The sequence below is a fragment of the Manihot esculenta genome, chromosome 1, assembly GCF_001659605.2.
Source record: "Manihot esculenta cultivar AM560-2 chromosome 1, M.esculenta_v8, whole genome shotgun sequence".
Taxonomy (NCBI): Eukaryota; Viridiplantae; Streptophyta; class Magnoliopsida; order Malpighiales; family Euphorbiaceae; genus Manihot; species Manihot esculenta.
In genome coordinates, this window is record NC_035161.2 from 13,734,283 (window position 1) to 13,749,585 (window position 15,303).

Sequence of the window (15,303 nt, forward strand, 5' to 3'; positions counted from 1 at the left end):
ATCTCAAATCATCCATGGAAAACATGCAAAGGAAGGCTGAACAGGGCACTTTCGACGGCAGGTTCGGCGGCCGAAAGTCCCTCCAGAGCCGAAAGCCAGACAGGTTCGGCGGCACCTTCGGCGGCCGAAAGTGCCCTCCAGAGACGAAAGTCTCTTTTCAGGGGCAGGCTTCGGCAGCCGAAAGGCTGGCCTCCCAGGCAGGTTCGGCGGCCGAAAGTCCTTCGGCTGCCGAACCTGGTTTCTGTCAAAGGGCAGAAACTTGGCTCCCCAAGCACATTTGCCTCCCAAAACCATCCAAACATGCATTTTTCCTAATCTACAACATACATACTCAAGCATACAAGTTCCTAGGGGCTTCAAACTATCTAAAACCCCATCTACAACACATCAAACATCCACATTGCCCAAAAAACATAACATAAACCCATAACCTAACCATAAGCTAAACATGCATTCTACCCCATAGATCTACTTAAAACTTACTTAAAACATGCAATAAGCTCAAGATCGGCCCTTACCTCTTGAAGATCGAGAGGAGAACGACCCTAGCTCGAAAAATGGGAGAGAGAGTTCCTTGAACCTCAAAGCTCCAAAACTTGCTTTATACTTGGAAATCTTCAAAACAAAGTAAAAACTAGTGAAAATCGTGAAAGATTCGAAGGAAGGAACTCAAGATCGGTGAGGGACGGCGGAGAGCTCACCTTGGCCAAAAATGGGGAGAAAAGCTCGCCCATTTCGGTTAAGAGACCCCTTTATAGGTGGCTGGCCAGGCCACGTTCGGGAGCTGAAAGTGCCTCCGCATGCATGCCATGTTCGGCGGCCAAACATAAGGTTCGACGGCCGAACCTGGTTTCCCTCACTTATACTTTCGGGGGCCTAAGGCACACCCGAAACACATGTATGTTCGGCGGCCGAACCTGAGTTTTCCTCCAAGGTTGTTTTCATGCAAAAACTTATTTTCTTTCATGCTTAAAATATAAAACACATTAAAACATTTTATGAAAACATGGTTTTACCCTTCTAGAGGTCTCCGACACCCGAGATTCCACCGGACGGTAGGAATCCCGATACCGGAGTCTAGCCAGGTATTACACACATCAACAACATAAAGTGCAATGCGATATATTCGTGAATTCTAATGCAAGCACCCTAATATATCTCATGGCATTCATGATGTGTGAATCATGCTAAAACGTTCATTATTTACTTTGAAAACATAGAGAGTTATTCCACTCACCTCTGGCTAGCTCTAACAAGGCACTGAAGTAGCTGACTCACTGCTGGGGTCCTCGGTTCCTCGGGTCCGAACCTACACAGGTGGACTCAAATGAGGGACCAAACTCTATGATCAAGACTCTAAAATACTCCCTAAAAACCCCCTAAAATACCTCAAAACATCCAAAGAAAACATGCAAAGGAGGGCTGCACAGGGCACTTTCGGCGGCAGGTTCGGCGGTCGAAAGGCCCTTCAGAGCCGAAAGTCATGCACCTTCGGCGGCACTTTCGGCGGCCGAAGGTTCCCTTCAGAGACGAAACTCATGCATGTTCGGCGGCACCTTCGGCGGCCGAAACTCCCTTCCAGAGCCGAAAGTCCACTTTCGGGGGCAAGGTTCGGCAGCCGATACATGCTACCAAAGGCAGGTTCGGCGGCCGAAAGAACCTTCGGCTGCCGAACCTGAGTTCTTCCCAAAGGGTAGAAACTCAGCCTCTCCATGCATAAACGCCTCCCAACTCACTCAATCATGCATTTTCCTATTCTACAACATGCATACTCAAGCATACAGGCTCCTAGGGGCTTCAAACTATCCTAAACCCCATCTACAACACATCAAACATGCATATTCAACATACATTGCTCATAAACACACATTTAACCATAAACTCAATATAAACCTATACATGCATTTCTACCCTAAGAAACTTCATAAAACTTACTTAAAACATTAAAGGAACTATGGATCTACTCTTACCTCTTGAAGAACGAGAGGAGAGACGATCCAACTTGGAGAAGGGAGAGATCTCAACTCTTTGGTCTTCAAGCTTCCAAAACTCGCTCTTTTATTCAAATATCTTCAAATCAACATAAAGCTTGTTAAAACATGAAAGATCGAAGGAAAAACATCTAAAATAAACCATGGGAGAGCAAGAACTCACCGTGGCCGAAAATGGGGAGAAAACTCGCCCGTTTAGGCTATGGAGCTCTTATATAGGGGCTGGCAGACCACCTTTCGGCAGCCTAAAGTGCCTCCAAAACTCATGCAAGTTCGGCGGCCGAACATGAGGTTCGGCGGCCGAACCTTTGAAACTTTCGGAAGCCTAACTTGCCCCCCTAAACCATCCCACGTTCGGCAGCCGAACTTGAGGTTCGGCGGTCGAACCTGGAAATGTCTCCTTGGTCTTTTTCTTTTAAAACTCAATTTTCTTTTTGTTTAAAACCATAAGATACATTAAAACATTTTATAAAAACATGCTTTTACCCTTCTAGAGGTTTCCGACATCCGAGATTCCACCGGACGGTAGGAATTCCGATACCGGAGTCTAGCTGGGTATTACAATCTATTAGTTGTGAAATTTTAAAATCTATAAATGCAATACTTACCTCATTAGTCTTTCTTGAAATTTCCTCTTTTTGGCCATACTGTCTAAAATTGGCGGCTAATTTGGAGATTAAAGTTTTATCTTCTTCAGGTTCCATTTTTGCAATGGCTCATCCACTAGCAACATATATTATTCTTCATTCTAATGGCAAAAGTCTTTCGTAGAAGTGAAGGTTAAGCTGTTTTAGAGTGATTCTATGTTTTGGACAACTTGCAATTAATTTCTTATATTGTTACCAATATTCATGTAAAGTTTTATTTTTTCTTTGTTTAATTCCTCTTATTTCCTTTCTTATTGATGATGCTTTGGTCGTTGGAAAAAATCTTTCTAAGAATAAGTCTCTAATTTGCACGCAAGTGGTGATTGATCATAGGGCAAATAATAGAGCCAATCCTTAGCGGATTCAATTAAAGTGAAAGGAAAAGCTACCAACCTTATTTGTTCATCAATTATACCTTGTGGTATCATATTTGAACAAACCACATAAAACTACTTTAGATGACGATGGGAATGAAACCTGTTTGTAATTCAAAGAGTGCACTGAGTACTAGGCATGTGATGCAAAGGGGTTGCTCTTCAGCGGCGGTAGTGGTGGCCATGTTGTCTCTTTGATTTGTGTCAATTGAAAGCTCGGTTGGTGTTGAAGATGATGTCTCTTCGGTGCGCAAAGGGGATCGGGCAGATGGTTGAGAGACTCCCGAATTAGCCTGTTTTTGTAATTTGGTTGCTTTTCTCAACCTTTTTGCAGCTTTCTCTATTTCTATATCAAACTGAATTTTGCTATTCTCAGATCTGGTCATAAAAACAAAAACAAATTTATTAGAGGTCCCCGGCAACGACACTAAAATTTGACGGGAGTTGAATCCGTCAATTTAAAATTTACTTCCATTTTCTTGATTGATAAGAACTTGTAAATAGGATAAGTGAGTATCGATCCCATAGAGATCTTAATTAAGTTTAATTTAGATGACGAATTTGAAATAGAAGAGTAGTTTAATACAAAAAAGTGAGAAGAAGAGAGTTTTTTTTATGAAAGTAGATTTGCCTTGGGCAAGTAAAGAAAAATAATAAATAATGCAATTGAAATTTTAGAAATAAATAATTAATTAAAACATTCAACTCAAGATAATCGAATTGAGGTGTTTTGCAGTTGATCATTGGTTAGAAAAATAATTCATATTATTATCTATTGTTTAGTTATAATGATCAAACACGCGAATTCTACCAATTTTTCCTTATGAATAAATTAATTCGCTTTATACTTAAATTAATTCCTAGTTAACTAACAACCCCAACACGCTTCTAGATTTAATTGGTCAACTGCATTAAGAGAGAAGAACCCAAACTTGATCAATAAAAACACGCGTTTTATTTAAATAAAATTTACTAATTTTTTAACATAAACTAATATGTTAATTGCTATTTGTTTTTAATCCAATTAAAAAATTATGGATTTAATTGCATTAATTAGCAATGTATTGTCTTAACAAGAGATTCAATGGGCCCTTGAATTCTCAGAAAAATAACAATGGAGGTGGTGTTTCTAGAATTCAAAAATTAACAGAAAATAGAAATAAGATGAAAAGAATTGAAGTGCATAACCTCATAACTTGAATAAAACCTCAATTTAAACTAACTTTAACTGAAAATAATTGTTTAACCTTTAAAAACCATAATAAAATTGCAACAACTAAGAAAAAAAAGAAGAAAAGGAAAAAAAAGAAAAAAAGAATGGAATAGCAGCAAGAGAGGAAAAGAGGGAGAGAGAAAAAAATATGATGCCTAGATTTAAGTTTAGAAATCTTTATATAGACACAAAAAAAAATAGAATTTAATAATTTAAAATAAATTTACTATCTAATTGTATTTGATCCAACTTGAAGCTTATTATGAGGTGACGCTTTCTGAAACTTTCCATTGGCTATAGATTTGGCCAAGATTGCAATCTCTCAGTATAAAAATTCTTTAATTTATTTTTTTTGTTTATTTTTTCAATTTCTGCTTAAAATTTGGTCCAAAATTAAATTTTAAATAAAATTAAATATTTACATTAAAATTATAACAAAATTATGAAATTAAATAAGGAGAAATTGTGAGTTTTTGCAATTCATCAAATCATATAAAATATATATTAATATAATGATAATATTTTTATTTAAATGTTAATATTATTATTTTTATTATTATTTGGATATTAGTTATTTATAAGTATATTATACTCTTATTTATAAAAATCAAAATTTTAACTAAAATTAAAATTAAATTTAAAAAAAACTAAAATAAAAATTAAAATTCAACTAAAATCATATTGAAATTATTTAAAATCGAATCGATTCATATGAAAATTTAGTTTTAAATATAATTTTTAAAAATTAAAGAATCATAAGTTTAATCCTGATTCTAAGAATAGTAGCAGAATCGGAATGGAACCATAAGAGTGTAATTTTAAGGTTTTTTTAATTAAGTGATTTAAATTTAGAATTTTATAATATCAAAGAAGATTCTTGTATTATTAAATCAAAATATCTGATTCCAAGTATTAACCCAATCAGATGTGAATTCTTTGTCACGACTCAGAAAAAAACTGGAGTTGGTTTGGTCCCGTAATCTCTCTCTCTCTTCTAGTAGGAAAGCAGCACCTTTGCTTTTCTAATTTACGTGTTTCTCTCCTCTCCGGCCACCCACAGCCTTCTACTTTATACACAACACGTTTACGTGCAGATCCACATAAATATACACATTTACACATAGCCACCCTCAGAGGACTGATTCATCTCCTCAGATAAAAATGGCGCAGATGAAGTATCTTATAGAGGTCGAGAAACCAAAGGATGCTCTGGATGGGAGGCCTTCTGTTGGTCCTGTTTATCGCAGTGTCTTTGCTAAGGATGGATTTCCTCCTCCGATTCCCGGAATGGATAGTTGCTGGGATATTTTCCGGTTCGTCTTTCTCTGCTTAATTTTGTACAAACTTCACCCATTGATTTTTGTATTCTTTTGTTTTGTTATTGTTTTTTGTTCAGTGTAAATATATACCACGGCTTTGAAGTTTTCCATTTGTTTTTTTTTTTTTTTTTTAAAAAAAAAAGAAAAACAAAATATAAGCAGATGGAGTGATCCTTGTACTATGATTCTGCGAAAGCTGATAGGGAGCAGTAATTTCCTGCATTTTTGTTTAGATGCACTTTATTAATCTTTATCCTGAGTTAACCGTATTTCTAGTGGTGATTGATTGATTCTTGTTCCTGTTGCAGCTCAAGCGTTGAGAAGTATCCTGACAATCCCATGCTTGGTCGACGGGAGATTGTGAATGGAATGGTATCTCATCCTTTGCTCAGGATTTATGTCTGTCTCTGTTTGTTTAGCTTTGTTGAAATCTAACTTATATCAACTGTGACTCCCTGTTGGGCAGCCTGGACAATATGTGTGGATAACCTACAAACAAGTATATGACTTGGTGATCAAAGTTGGTAATTCAATTCGGAGCCGTGGTGTTGAACCGGTAAAATCACTATCTAGTATTGATAACAAATTTCAACTTAAACAATTTGGTTTTGTGATCTCATATGCTTTGTGTTGTTTTGCAGGGAGGGAAATGTGGTATTTATGGTGCAAATTGCTCAGAATGGATAGTAAGCATGGAGGTACCTTGTCTTTTCTGTCTGTTTTGTTGAAAAGAACTATTTGTTGTAACCTATCAATTCAGAAGAACAGAACTGAGTGAGAGGGAGGATTTCTTGAGCTATCCAGTTTACCCATCTTTTTTTTTCCCCTATTTTTCTTTGTGGGTTTAGGGCTCTTTGATTTGCTTCAAATTTCCTATACTACAGAAAAAAAATATGTAGGCCAGAGGACTTCTTACCTGACTTCTAAACTGAAGGAAATAATACATCAATATCGGTATTAATGTTTAAATAAAAGTAGATTTATATTTTTGCTTTAAGAATCTGCTGGGCATCCTTGTCACATTGTTGCTGGTGTGTTTTGTAGTTCCTAAACGAGTCTGGTTTAATTTCCTCCTTTTTTTCCTGAATTTTTCGTATTAATGCTGTAAATTGATGCAGGCCTGCAATGCTCATGGGCTTTTTTGTGTTCCTTTATATGACACCTTAGGTATGGAAATTTCTTAAACATGGGTGTGTAAGCAGATAAAGAATGATGGAGTGCTCTAAATTGAATTATGACCAGATTTACTATTTAGATTGATATCCAAAATCACTTATGTATAAGTCTTAACCTCAAATCTCTCCATATGTAAGCAAAATTTAGCGTTTACATCATCAATTATGTTGTAGGAGTTGGTGCTGTGGAATATATCATATGCCATGCAGAGGTCTCAATTGCTTTTGTAGAAGAAAAGAAAATTCCTGAGGTATGTATGATATTTTCTACCATTGAAAATGATTTTCCATCATGGGAAAAATTTGAGAGGTTCTTCACTTTATTAATTCATTTTGGAAATTTGTAAAGAAATGTAAATGCCAGCTGGATTTATCATTAAACATTGCTGTACAAGCTCCTTCTGATAACTTGTATTTCCTGAATACAAGTAGTTTTTAATTTTATCCTCATATGCTAGTGTCTCTACTGATCTGTGGTTTTCTTCTTTTCTCAGTTGTTGAAAACATTTCCAAATTCAACAAAATACATGAAAAGTATGTTCATATTCTCTAACGATTTATTTTCCTTCATATGTCTGATCTAGATATGATGGTATTCATTTCATTTTGTAGCAATTGTGAGCTTTGGGAAGGTTGCACCTGAACAAAGAGAACAGATCGAGAACTTTGGTTTAACAGTCTATTCCTGGGAGGAGTTTTTAAAACTGGTAGGCTGACTGCCTTTTTAATCAGTCCTTTATTCTTTAGTTATTGATCTGATAGCAGCAGAGGTAGAAAATAATTCTTTTGCATAAGATGTTTGTCTCAAAATCTATCCTTTGTGTTTGGGGCAGCTAGTTATATTGTGCATGCATGTGCCCTCTGTTGCAACTTGACAGTTTTGAGGTCAGACTTATTACTTTTTGTTATTGAGATGGATATAATTCTCTTGATTGCCAATGTTAAATTTGGATCAAGCCTAACACATCCCAAAAACTAGTTCAAGAGGGAGGAGTGCCTATTGTCCATATAAGATGCACGTTACCCTTTCTACAACCGATGTGGGATTCAACATACTCTCTCACGCCCAGAATTTTACTGGTGCGTGACATATTTATGGGAGACCCAACATCGGATGGGAGGCTCTGATACTATGTAGAAGAATAATATTTGTTGTTGTATTTCACAATAGAGATTACAATCTATTTATACATGAGAGACGATATTTAAATAGAAAGGAAAATCAAATCTATGATTATACAATCCTAAAATTAAGCAACTGATCAATCTATCAATATTTACTTCCTATAACCTATAAAACTCCCCCTCAAGTTGGAGCATAAATGTTAATCACGTCCAACTTGTTAAATTTGGATCAATCCTAACTCACCTCAAAAGCTAGCTCCCTCTGCCTATGGTCCATATAAGAGGCACATTAACCTTTCCACAACCGATGTGGGATTCAACGGCCAACAACTGTTTTCCTGATAATAGCAAGACTGCTGAAACACCACTTGGGTTTTGAATTTGTCTCTTCATCATCCTTGCTCTGATGTTTCATCAGCATGCATGAACTGTGGAAGATGCTATTCCTTTTCTTTATCCTCTATTTCTTCAAATCCTTTTTTATGTTTATTAGTTCTTATATATCTTTCAAGAGTAAACAAATGAGCAATGGCCTATGTCCGTTCCTCACAGGGGGAAGATAAACAGTATGATCTCCCAGTGAAAAAGAAAAGTGATATCTGTACAATAATGTATACCAGTGGTACAACTGGTGATCCAAAGGGAGTAATGATTTCAAATGATAGTATCGTTACTATTATAGCTGGGGTGAACAAGATACTTGAGTGTGTGAATGAACAGGTAATTTTCATCTGCTTTCATTCTTAATATCATAGTAGATATAAATAATAAAATTGCTATATGAAGCTTAGAATGCTCTGCAGATAAATTGTCTGCCACTTAAATATTATAGCATTGGTTTACCACTTAATTGTTTAATATTTTCCTCCCTGCACACTTTATCTGTAACTTCTCTTGAACATTTCTTTCTGTGAAAACTTACAGTTGATTACAAAGGATGTATATCTTTCTTACCTTCCTCTTGCGCATATCTTTGATCGGGTGATTGAGGAGCTATTTATTTCACATGGTGCCTCTATAGGATTCTGGCGAGGGGTAAGCATGATTACAACTCTTTTTCTTTGTATTCCCATTTTTAAGGGAATTGGCTCCTTAATGCCTTAGCCATAGTGCAATTGGTGGTAAAGCTATTTAGCTTTCTAAGTAATTTGAGAAGGTAAATGCATCTTTTTTTCCTTGTACTTGCAGGATATCAAATTATTACTTGAAGACATTGGGGAGCTCAAACCAACTATTTTCTGTGCTGTGCCCCGTGTATTAGATAGAATACGTTCAGGTAAGTTTAATCGCATTTTCTTGCCTTATTAGGATTTTGATCATCAGCAGTTTTCATATGCTTCATAAAATAGATAATGATTCCTGAATTTGGATAACAAGACCTCTTATTTGTGTATGCTTGGTGTCCAGACTCCAGACTCCAGACTCCAGAACCACCAAAACCTTCTCTTGGGAAATGGGGGCTTAAATCTGATTAATGCTTAGTTCTTTTGTTCGAGTTTTAGTTCTATGTTGTCCTGAATTATCCTCTTATAATGGGAAGTGACTATACATTGTTAGATGGTGTTTGGAGGGCTTTCCATTTCACAATAAACTTGGGTAACAGTCTCATACTTGTAACCTTAGCTTTATATTTACTCTGAAACAAAATCTAGTATTTTTAAATACACCTTCAGCTTGTTCATCTGGGAATGAACTGAAGTTACTCTTTGATGTCCTATTTTTATAAAGCAATTATATCCCAAAGTGAACATTTGCTTGGTTTATGCTCCATCAGGCCGCAACACTTGCATAATTTCTTTGCACATTTTCAGGTTTGATGCAGAAGATTGCTTCAGGGAGCTTCTTAAAACAGAAGTTGTTCAATGTAGCATACTCATAGTAAGTTCTATTCCTTAATATGCCTGTAGAAACTCCAGTCACCAACAAAAGAGTAAGAAGGATAAGGGAAGTCCCATTCCTTTTCCATTTCGCTTCCTTCTGGTACAGCATCATTTCATGCACTCACAAGTGCTGGTTATCGGCAAACTAATTGTACTTGACTACTTGCTGCATTTGGCTACTTTTCTCCTTCTGTAGTGTGGTTGGAATTACATACATATAGCCTATATTATCTAGTTTGGTCATCTTTCTCATTTTTGTTTTTGTCTGTTGGGGCTGGGTTTCTTGGGTATATTTGGCTAGCCCTTCTAGTTTGTGTTGGAAGGGACTTAGTAGATTCCATTTTTGGATATTATTTGTATTTTCTTGCTGTTTTGACATCCCATTCTTATCATTTTGTTGACAATTATTTTGCAGCAAATTAAAATCTATGAAGAAGGGGCATTCACATGATGAGGCATCTCCACTTTGTGACAAAATTATCTTTGATAAGGTGATGTTTCTTTTCCCCTTCTCCCCCTTCGGAACCCAAACCACACTACAGTGATTGTAATTTTCTTTGCTTATCGCTTCAAATCTCGTTGATCTTCTATTCTGCAGGTAAAACAAGGCTTGGGCGGAAATGTACGGCTTATTCTATCTGGAGCAGCACCTCTTGCTATCCATGTAGAAGCTTTCCTGCGGGTGGTCTCATGTGCTCATGTTTTGCAAGGATATGGTATGCTCATGGTCTCATTCAATCTGCTCCTCTCACAGTGGAGGAACAAATAATGACTATTTATACCAGAACAAATAATGACTCTTTATGCCAGAATGAATGGTTGTCTTGATTCACTAGAAATTGGACAAGTAAGAAAATTTCTCGTTAAAATTACGTACTTAAAAACGAATAAACTTCAGTTCTAAGAAATCATATTTTCTACCAAAACATTTACCGAACAAGCAGAAATCCTTTTGAAAGAAGCTATTATTTGGTTTTTTTCTGCTCAATTTTCCATTTCCCTTTCTAACATTTGAAGTTTGTGATAATAACTTACTGCATCAGAACATGTATAATTTTATTTGTTTTTGTGGATGTAGGTCTTACGGAAACCTGTGCAGGTACATTTGTCTCACTACCAAATGAAATGACAATGCTTGGTACAGTGGGTCCTCCTGCACCAAATGTGGATGTATGCCTAGAATCTGTTCCTGAAATGAATTATGATGCTCTTTCAAGCACTCCACGTGGAGAAATTTGTATAAGGGGGAAAACTCTGTTTTCTGGTTACTACAAACAAGAAGACCTCACCAAAGAGGTCCTTATTGATGGATGGTTCCATACAGGTTGCATATGGTTAACCTTTGTGAGTCTTGGGTTCTGTATTAGTTTTCTTAGCGACTATATCCAACAATGATTATTGCATCAGGAGATATTGGTGAATGGCAACATGATGGAAGCTTGAAAATTATTGACCGCAAGAAGAACATATTTAAACTTTCACAAGGAGAATATGTTGCAGTTGAAAACTTGGAGAATATTTATGTTCTTGCTTCTGCAGTTGATTCGGTATGCCTGTCTGATATGGCTGATCTATTTATTATATTTAGTCTTGTATGTGATTGATTCTGTGTGCTTCTCCTCTTTTACTTTTGTTGAATCCCACGTCGGTTGTGAAAAGGGGTAACGTGCCCCTTATATGGGTCATAGGCAATCCTCCACTTGAGCTAGTTTTTGGAGTGAGTTAGACTTCACCCAAATTTAACATGATATCAGAGTCTCACTCATAGAGATTTAAATTTTTAGAGACTTAGGATCTGTTCATTTGGATTATCAATAAAGAGTAACATTTAGAGACTTACGGCTCTGTTCATTTGGGTTACCCATAAGGGCTAACATTTGGAGACTTAGGGCTCTGTTCATTTGGGTTACCAATAAAGGGTAACATTTGGAGACTTACGGCTCTGTTCATTTGGGTTACCCATAAAGGGTAATGTTTGGAGACTCAGGCTCTGTTCATCGTGCACTATTCACAAAAACTGTTCCGGGTACTGTTCACCGGATACTATTCATTAAGTACAGGTACTGTTTTTTTATCCTTTGTTTATTTTGATTGTTTTGGTTGGCTGTCCTTATGGTTGAAGTTAAAACCATCGTAATTGATGTGATTCTTGTGATGACTAAAATCACGGAACACAAATTAAATAGATTTAATTTTTTGGATTGGAGTAAAACTGTCCATATTTATTTACGAAGTATTGAAATGGATGATCATTTTACCAAGAATCCTCCAACTGATGAAACTCGTAGAAATTGGATGATGTTCGTTTGTTTCTGCAAATTCAAAATTCTATTCATAGTGAGGTGATTTGTCTTGTTAATCATTATGAATTTGTTAAAGAATTAATGGAGTATTTAGAATTTCTATATTATGGTAAATGGAATATTTCCTGTATTTATGATGTGTGTAAAGCGTTTTACTGAGCTGAGAAAATGTGGTTTCCTGTTCTAGTGCTGAACCTGAATGTTAAGTCATAGCACAAGTGTTTGTGAAGTCTTGTGGTACATCAACTATTGGAATAAGTTGGGTTCACAAATTCGGTGCCTGTTAAGTTGTGGTGTGATAATCAAGCAGCTATTTACATTGTCTTCAATCCGAGTTGATTATATATGTAACAAGTTGGATATGATTAACATTTATATTTCAACTTGAGGAGAGTGTGATAGGTTATAGGAAGTAAATATGTTAATATAGGAAGTAAATATTGATAGATAAGTCAACTGTGGATTGTATAATTATAAGTTTGATTTTCCTTCGTATTTAGATATTGTCCCCATGTATAAATATGTTGTAATCTCTATTGTGAAATACAATAACAATAAATATTATCCTTCTACATGATATTAGAGCCTCCTCATCTGATGTTGGGACTCTCATAAATATGTTACGCACCAATAAAATTCTGGGCGTGAGGGGATGTATTGAATCACATGGGTTGTGGAAAGGGTTAATGTGCCCTTATATGGGCCATAGGCAATCCTCCCCCTTCAACTAGCTTTTGGAGTGAGTTAGGCCTGACCCAAATTTAACAACTTTCTTATAAGAAAAAAAATGATTGGTCTATTAATTTCCAAGCTATGTTCTGTTTTTATGTGCTCATGCTTGTTTTCCCTGATTATGCTTATGTAATTGGTTCTTCTTCCCCTCCCTCCCCCATTCTGTATACCAGCACATTATATACTCAGAACGTATATTTAGGGCTGCCATATTATTTCCTTTATTAGTAGCTTGAGTGTTTGTAAACTGTTGTCTGGCAGTTGTAAACTGTTGTCTGGCAGCTGTAGCCCATAGTCCACGTCCATTCAATATGAACGGAAAGGCAGATGGACCTACAAAAATATTTTGATCTTTTTAACTCTCCCAGTGTAGGAATGATTCCTACATATGGTGATTACTGGTTCTCAGTCCTCTTCTACTGGCAACAACCCCTTTAGCACCTAATTAACATTCTCTTTTTGTATTCCATCCTGCTCTGTTGCGGGAAATGTTTAATTTTTTGCCTGCTTGAGTGAGAGGTGCATTGGTCCAACTCTTGTATAATTGTCCTATTTGTCAATCTCAGATATGGGTTTATGGGAATAGCTTTGAATCGTTCCTTGTCGCTGTTATTAACCCCAATAATAATGCTCTTGAAAATTGGGCAAAAGAGCATGGCGTGGGAGGAGACTTCAACTCCCTTTGTGAAAATCCAAAGGCAAAAGAATACATACTTGGAGAGCTCTCAAAGACCGGCAAAGAAAAAAAGGTTCTTACTAGCTATTAGTACTTGTACTTCACTGTCAAATTTTGGCCCTTCAAAAGCTAAATTGTGTATTTTGTTTTCAACATTTTGTGATTCCAACTGTTATTTTTGGCAGCTAAAAGGTTTTGAATTTGTAAAGTCTGTGCACCTTGATCCGGAGCCATTTGACATAGAACGCGACCTCCTTACTCCGACTTATAAGAAAAAGAGGCCTCAATTGCTCAAGTACTATCAGGTAGCTCCATTTTGTCCAAGTAGGGATGTTAAATTGACCTTTTTTATTATCTAATATATATGGTGTTAACTTCTGCATGAATTTGTTTACGACTTTTTGGCATGAAACCGCAAATTCTAATGATTGCGAGTATCCTGGTTATACGCACTGAGAAAGTATGGTTATTGGCCTAATTGGCATATAAATTTTGATGCTCAAAGGTAGAGTCCTCGCAGAGCTGCAAGTTTTTGCATCACTCTACGTCATGCCTATAGTGTTAACTGTCTAGTTTTTGTCCTCAAATTGGCTATTCAGTTTTAAGGACCTTTTTATATAAAGTTTCTGCAAATCTTTTCTTTCCCTCTATTTGGAACGAAGAATTATGTAAAAATTTAATTCAATTGATTTATTTTTTAATAATTTTTTTCTTTGAAATTAAGAAATTTAATTATTTTAACTTAAAAAATTTGTCATTTTAACGTGATTTTTTAAGTTCTGATGTTATTTACAAGATGTACAAATTTATTGACATCAAAAATTCTGCGCACAGGATGTTATTGACAAGATGTACAAAAGCGCAAGCTAACCCACTGTCTGAAAGGAGGATCTCAAAGGTTCTGATGTTCAAAAAGCCCAGACCAGTGGTCGCAATTTTGTTTTAATTCCCCTCTAGTTACAGTAGGTATGGTTATTAATGGAATTGCAATTTGTGGACCAAAAGTAGTGTCTTTGAAAGGCTATGTCCAATGACAGAAAATTGTGTAAATGGAGTTTATGCAAATTTCGTAGATATTTTTTAATTGCTCGTTAATAAATTGAGGTTGCTAGATAGTGCAATTTGAAATTGATATTGCCACCAAAATAATAATAATAATAATATTATTATTATTATAGGACAATGTGGTTGATACTTGAAGTATGATTTTTGGTGCTTCACCTTCATACTTTTTTTTTGATAATTTGATAATTTGGCTTATGATTAGTCTTTGTGCAAGTGATAGTTATTAATTAATAACATCCTACAATCCTAGTCATATTAAACAAATAAGCAAAATGATTATTTTATTTTTGCTAATTTTCTGAAAAAGTTTAATGACTATTTTTATTTAACCTAAGTTTTAAGACTCAATATTTTCGTTTTTGGTGATATTTTAGCAACTTTTAAACATTAAATAATGGTGGCAATTTTGATTTTTAAGTTAAACATTTAAAACGTGGACTAATTGGCCTAATATTTATGTTTGTGTGATATTTTAGTCTACTTTCAAACACTAAAATTCATTGTTCTCCTGTATGATATGCTAGAGAACATACTAATATATACAAAGCTACTGTACAAATGAACCCATATTTCCTATAAAATGTTTCCATTGTAGACTTCTCCGGTATTTTAACTTAGAAATTCTTTTTTTTTTTTTTTTCTCTATCAAACATTTTTCCTTAGCATACTTCAATTCCATTTCCAAGAATATTCACTATCATCCTTAAAAGCAATATCCACTTTCAGTATATCAATCTTCTTAAAAAAAAAAAAAAAAAAAAAAAAAAAAGATATCATACACATCTCTTTCCCTTGATCCAAGT

The 15,303-nt window shown here is 35.5% G+C and overlaps 1 protein-coding gene across 2 annotated transcripts; it reads left to right on the top strand.

Moving 5' to 3' along the window:
* The first annotated feature begins 5,135 nt into the window (after positions 1-5,135).
* Positions 5,136-14,556, top strand: LOC110607220 (long chain acyl-CoA synthetase 4). 2 transcript variants are annotated; one of them, XM_021746295.2, is made up of 19 exons: positions 5,137-5,538; positions 5,853-5,916; positions 6,011-6,100; positions 6,186-6,242; positions 6,663-6,711; positions 6,894-6,970; positions 7,214-7,253; positions 7,332-7,426; positions 8,397-8,564; positions 8,769-8,879; positions 9,033-9,120; positions 9,656-9,722; positions 10,140-10,215; positions 10,323-10,440; positions 10,803-11,048; positions 11,132-11,271; positions 13,326-13,508; positions 13,621-13,740; positions 14,270-14,556. In XM_021746295.2, the coding sequence occupies exons 1-19, from the start codon at positions 5,387-5,389 to the stop codon at positions 14,303-14,305; spliced, it is 1,977 nt and encodes a 658-aa protein (XP_021601987.1). In that variant the 5' UTR covers positions 5,137-5,386; the 3' UTR covers positions 14,306-14,556. The 2 variants fall into 2 exon arrangements, with proteins under 2 accessions (XP_021601988.1, XP_021601987.1); XM_021746296.2 differs by lacking the exon at positions 8,397-8,564 and having other exon boundaries at positions 5,136-5,538.
* Positions 14,557-15,303: the final 747 nt, after the last annotated feature.

Coding starts and splice junctions, on each gene's coding strand:
- LOC110607220 (XM_021746295.2), top strand. CDS start 5,387: ATGGCGCAGATGAAGTATCTTATAGAGGTCGAGAAACCAAAGGATGCT. Junction 5,917..6,010: donor GGGAGATTGTGAATGGAATG/GTATCTCATCCT, acceptor CCTGTTGGGCAG/CCTGGACAATATGTGTGGAT. Junction 11,272..13,325: donor TTGCTTCTGCAGTTGATTCG/GTATGCCTGTCT, acceptor TGTCAATCTCAG/ATATGGGTTTATGGGAATAG.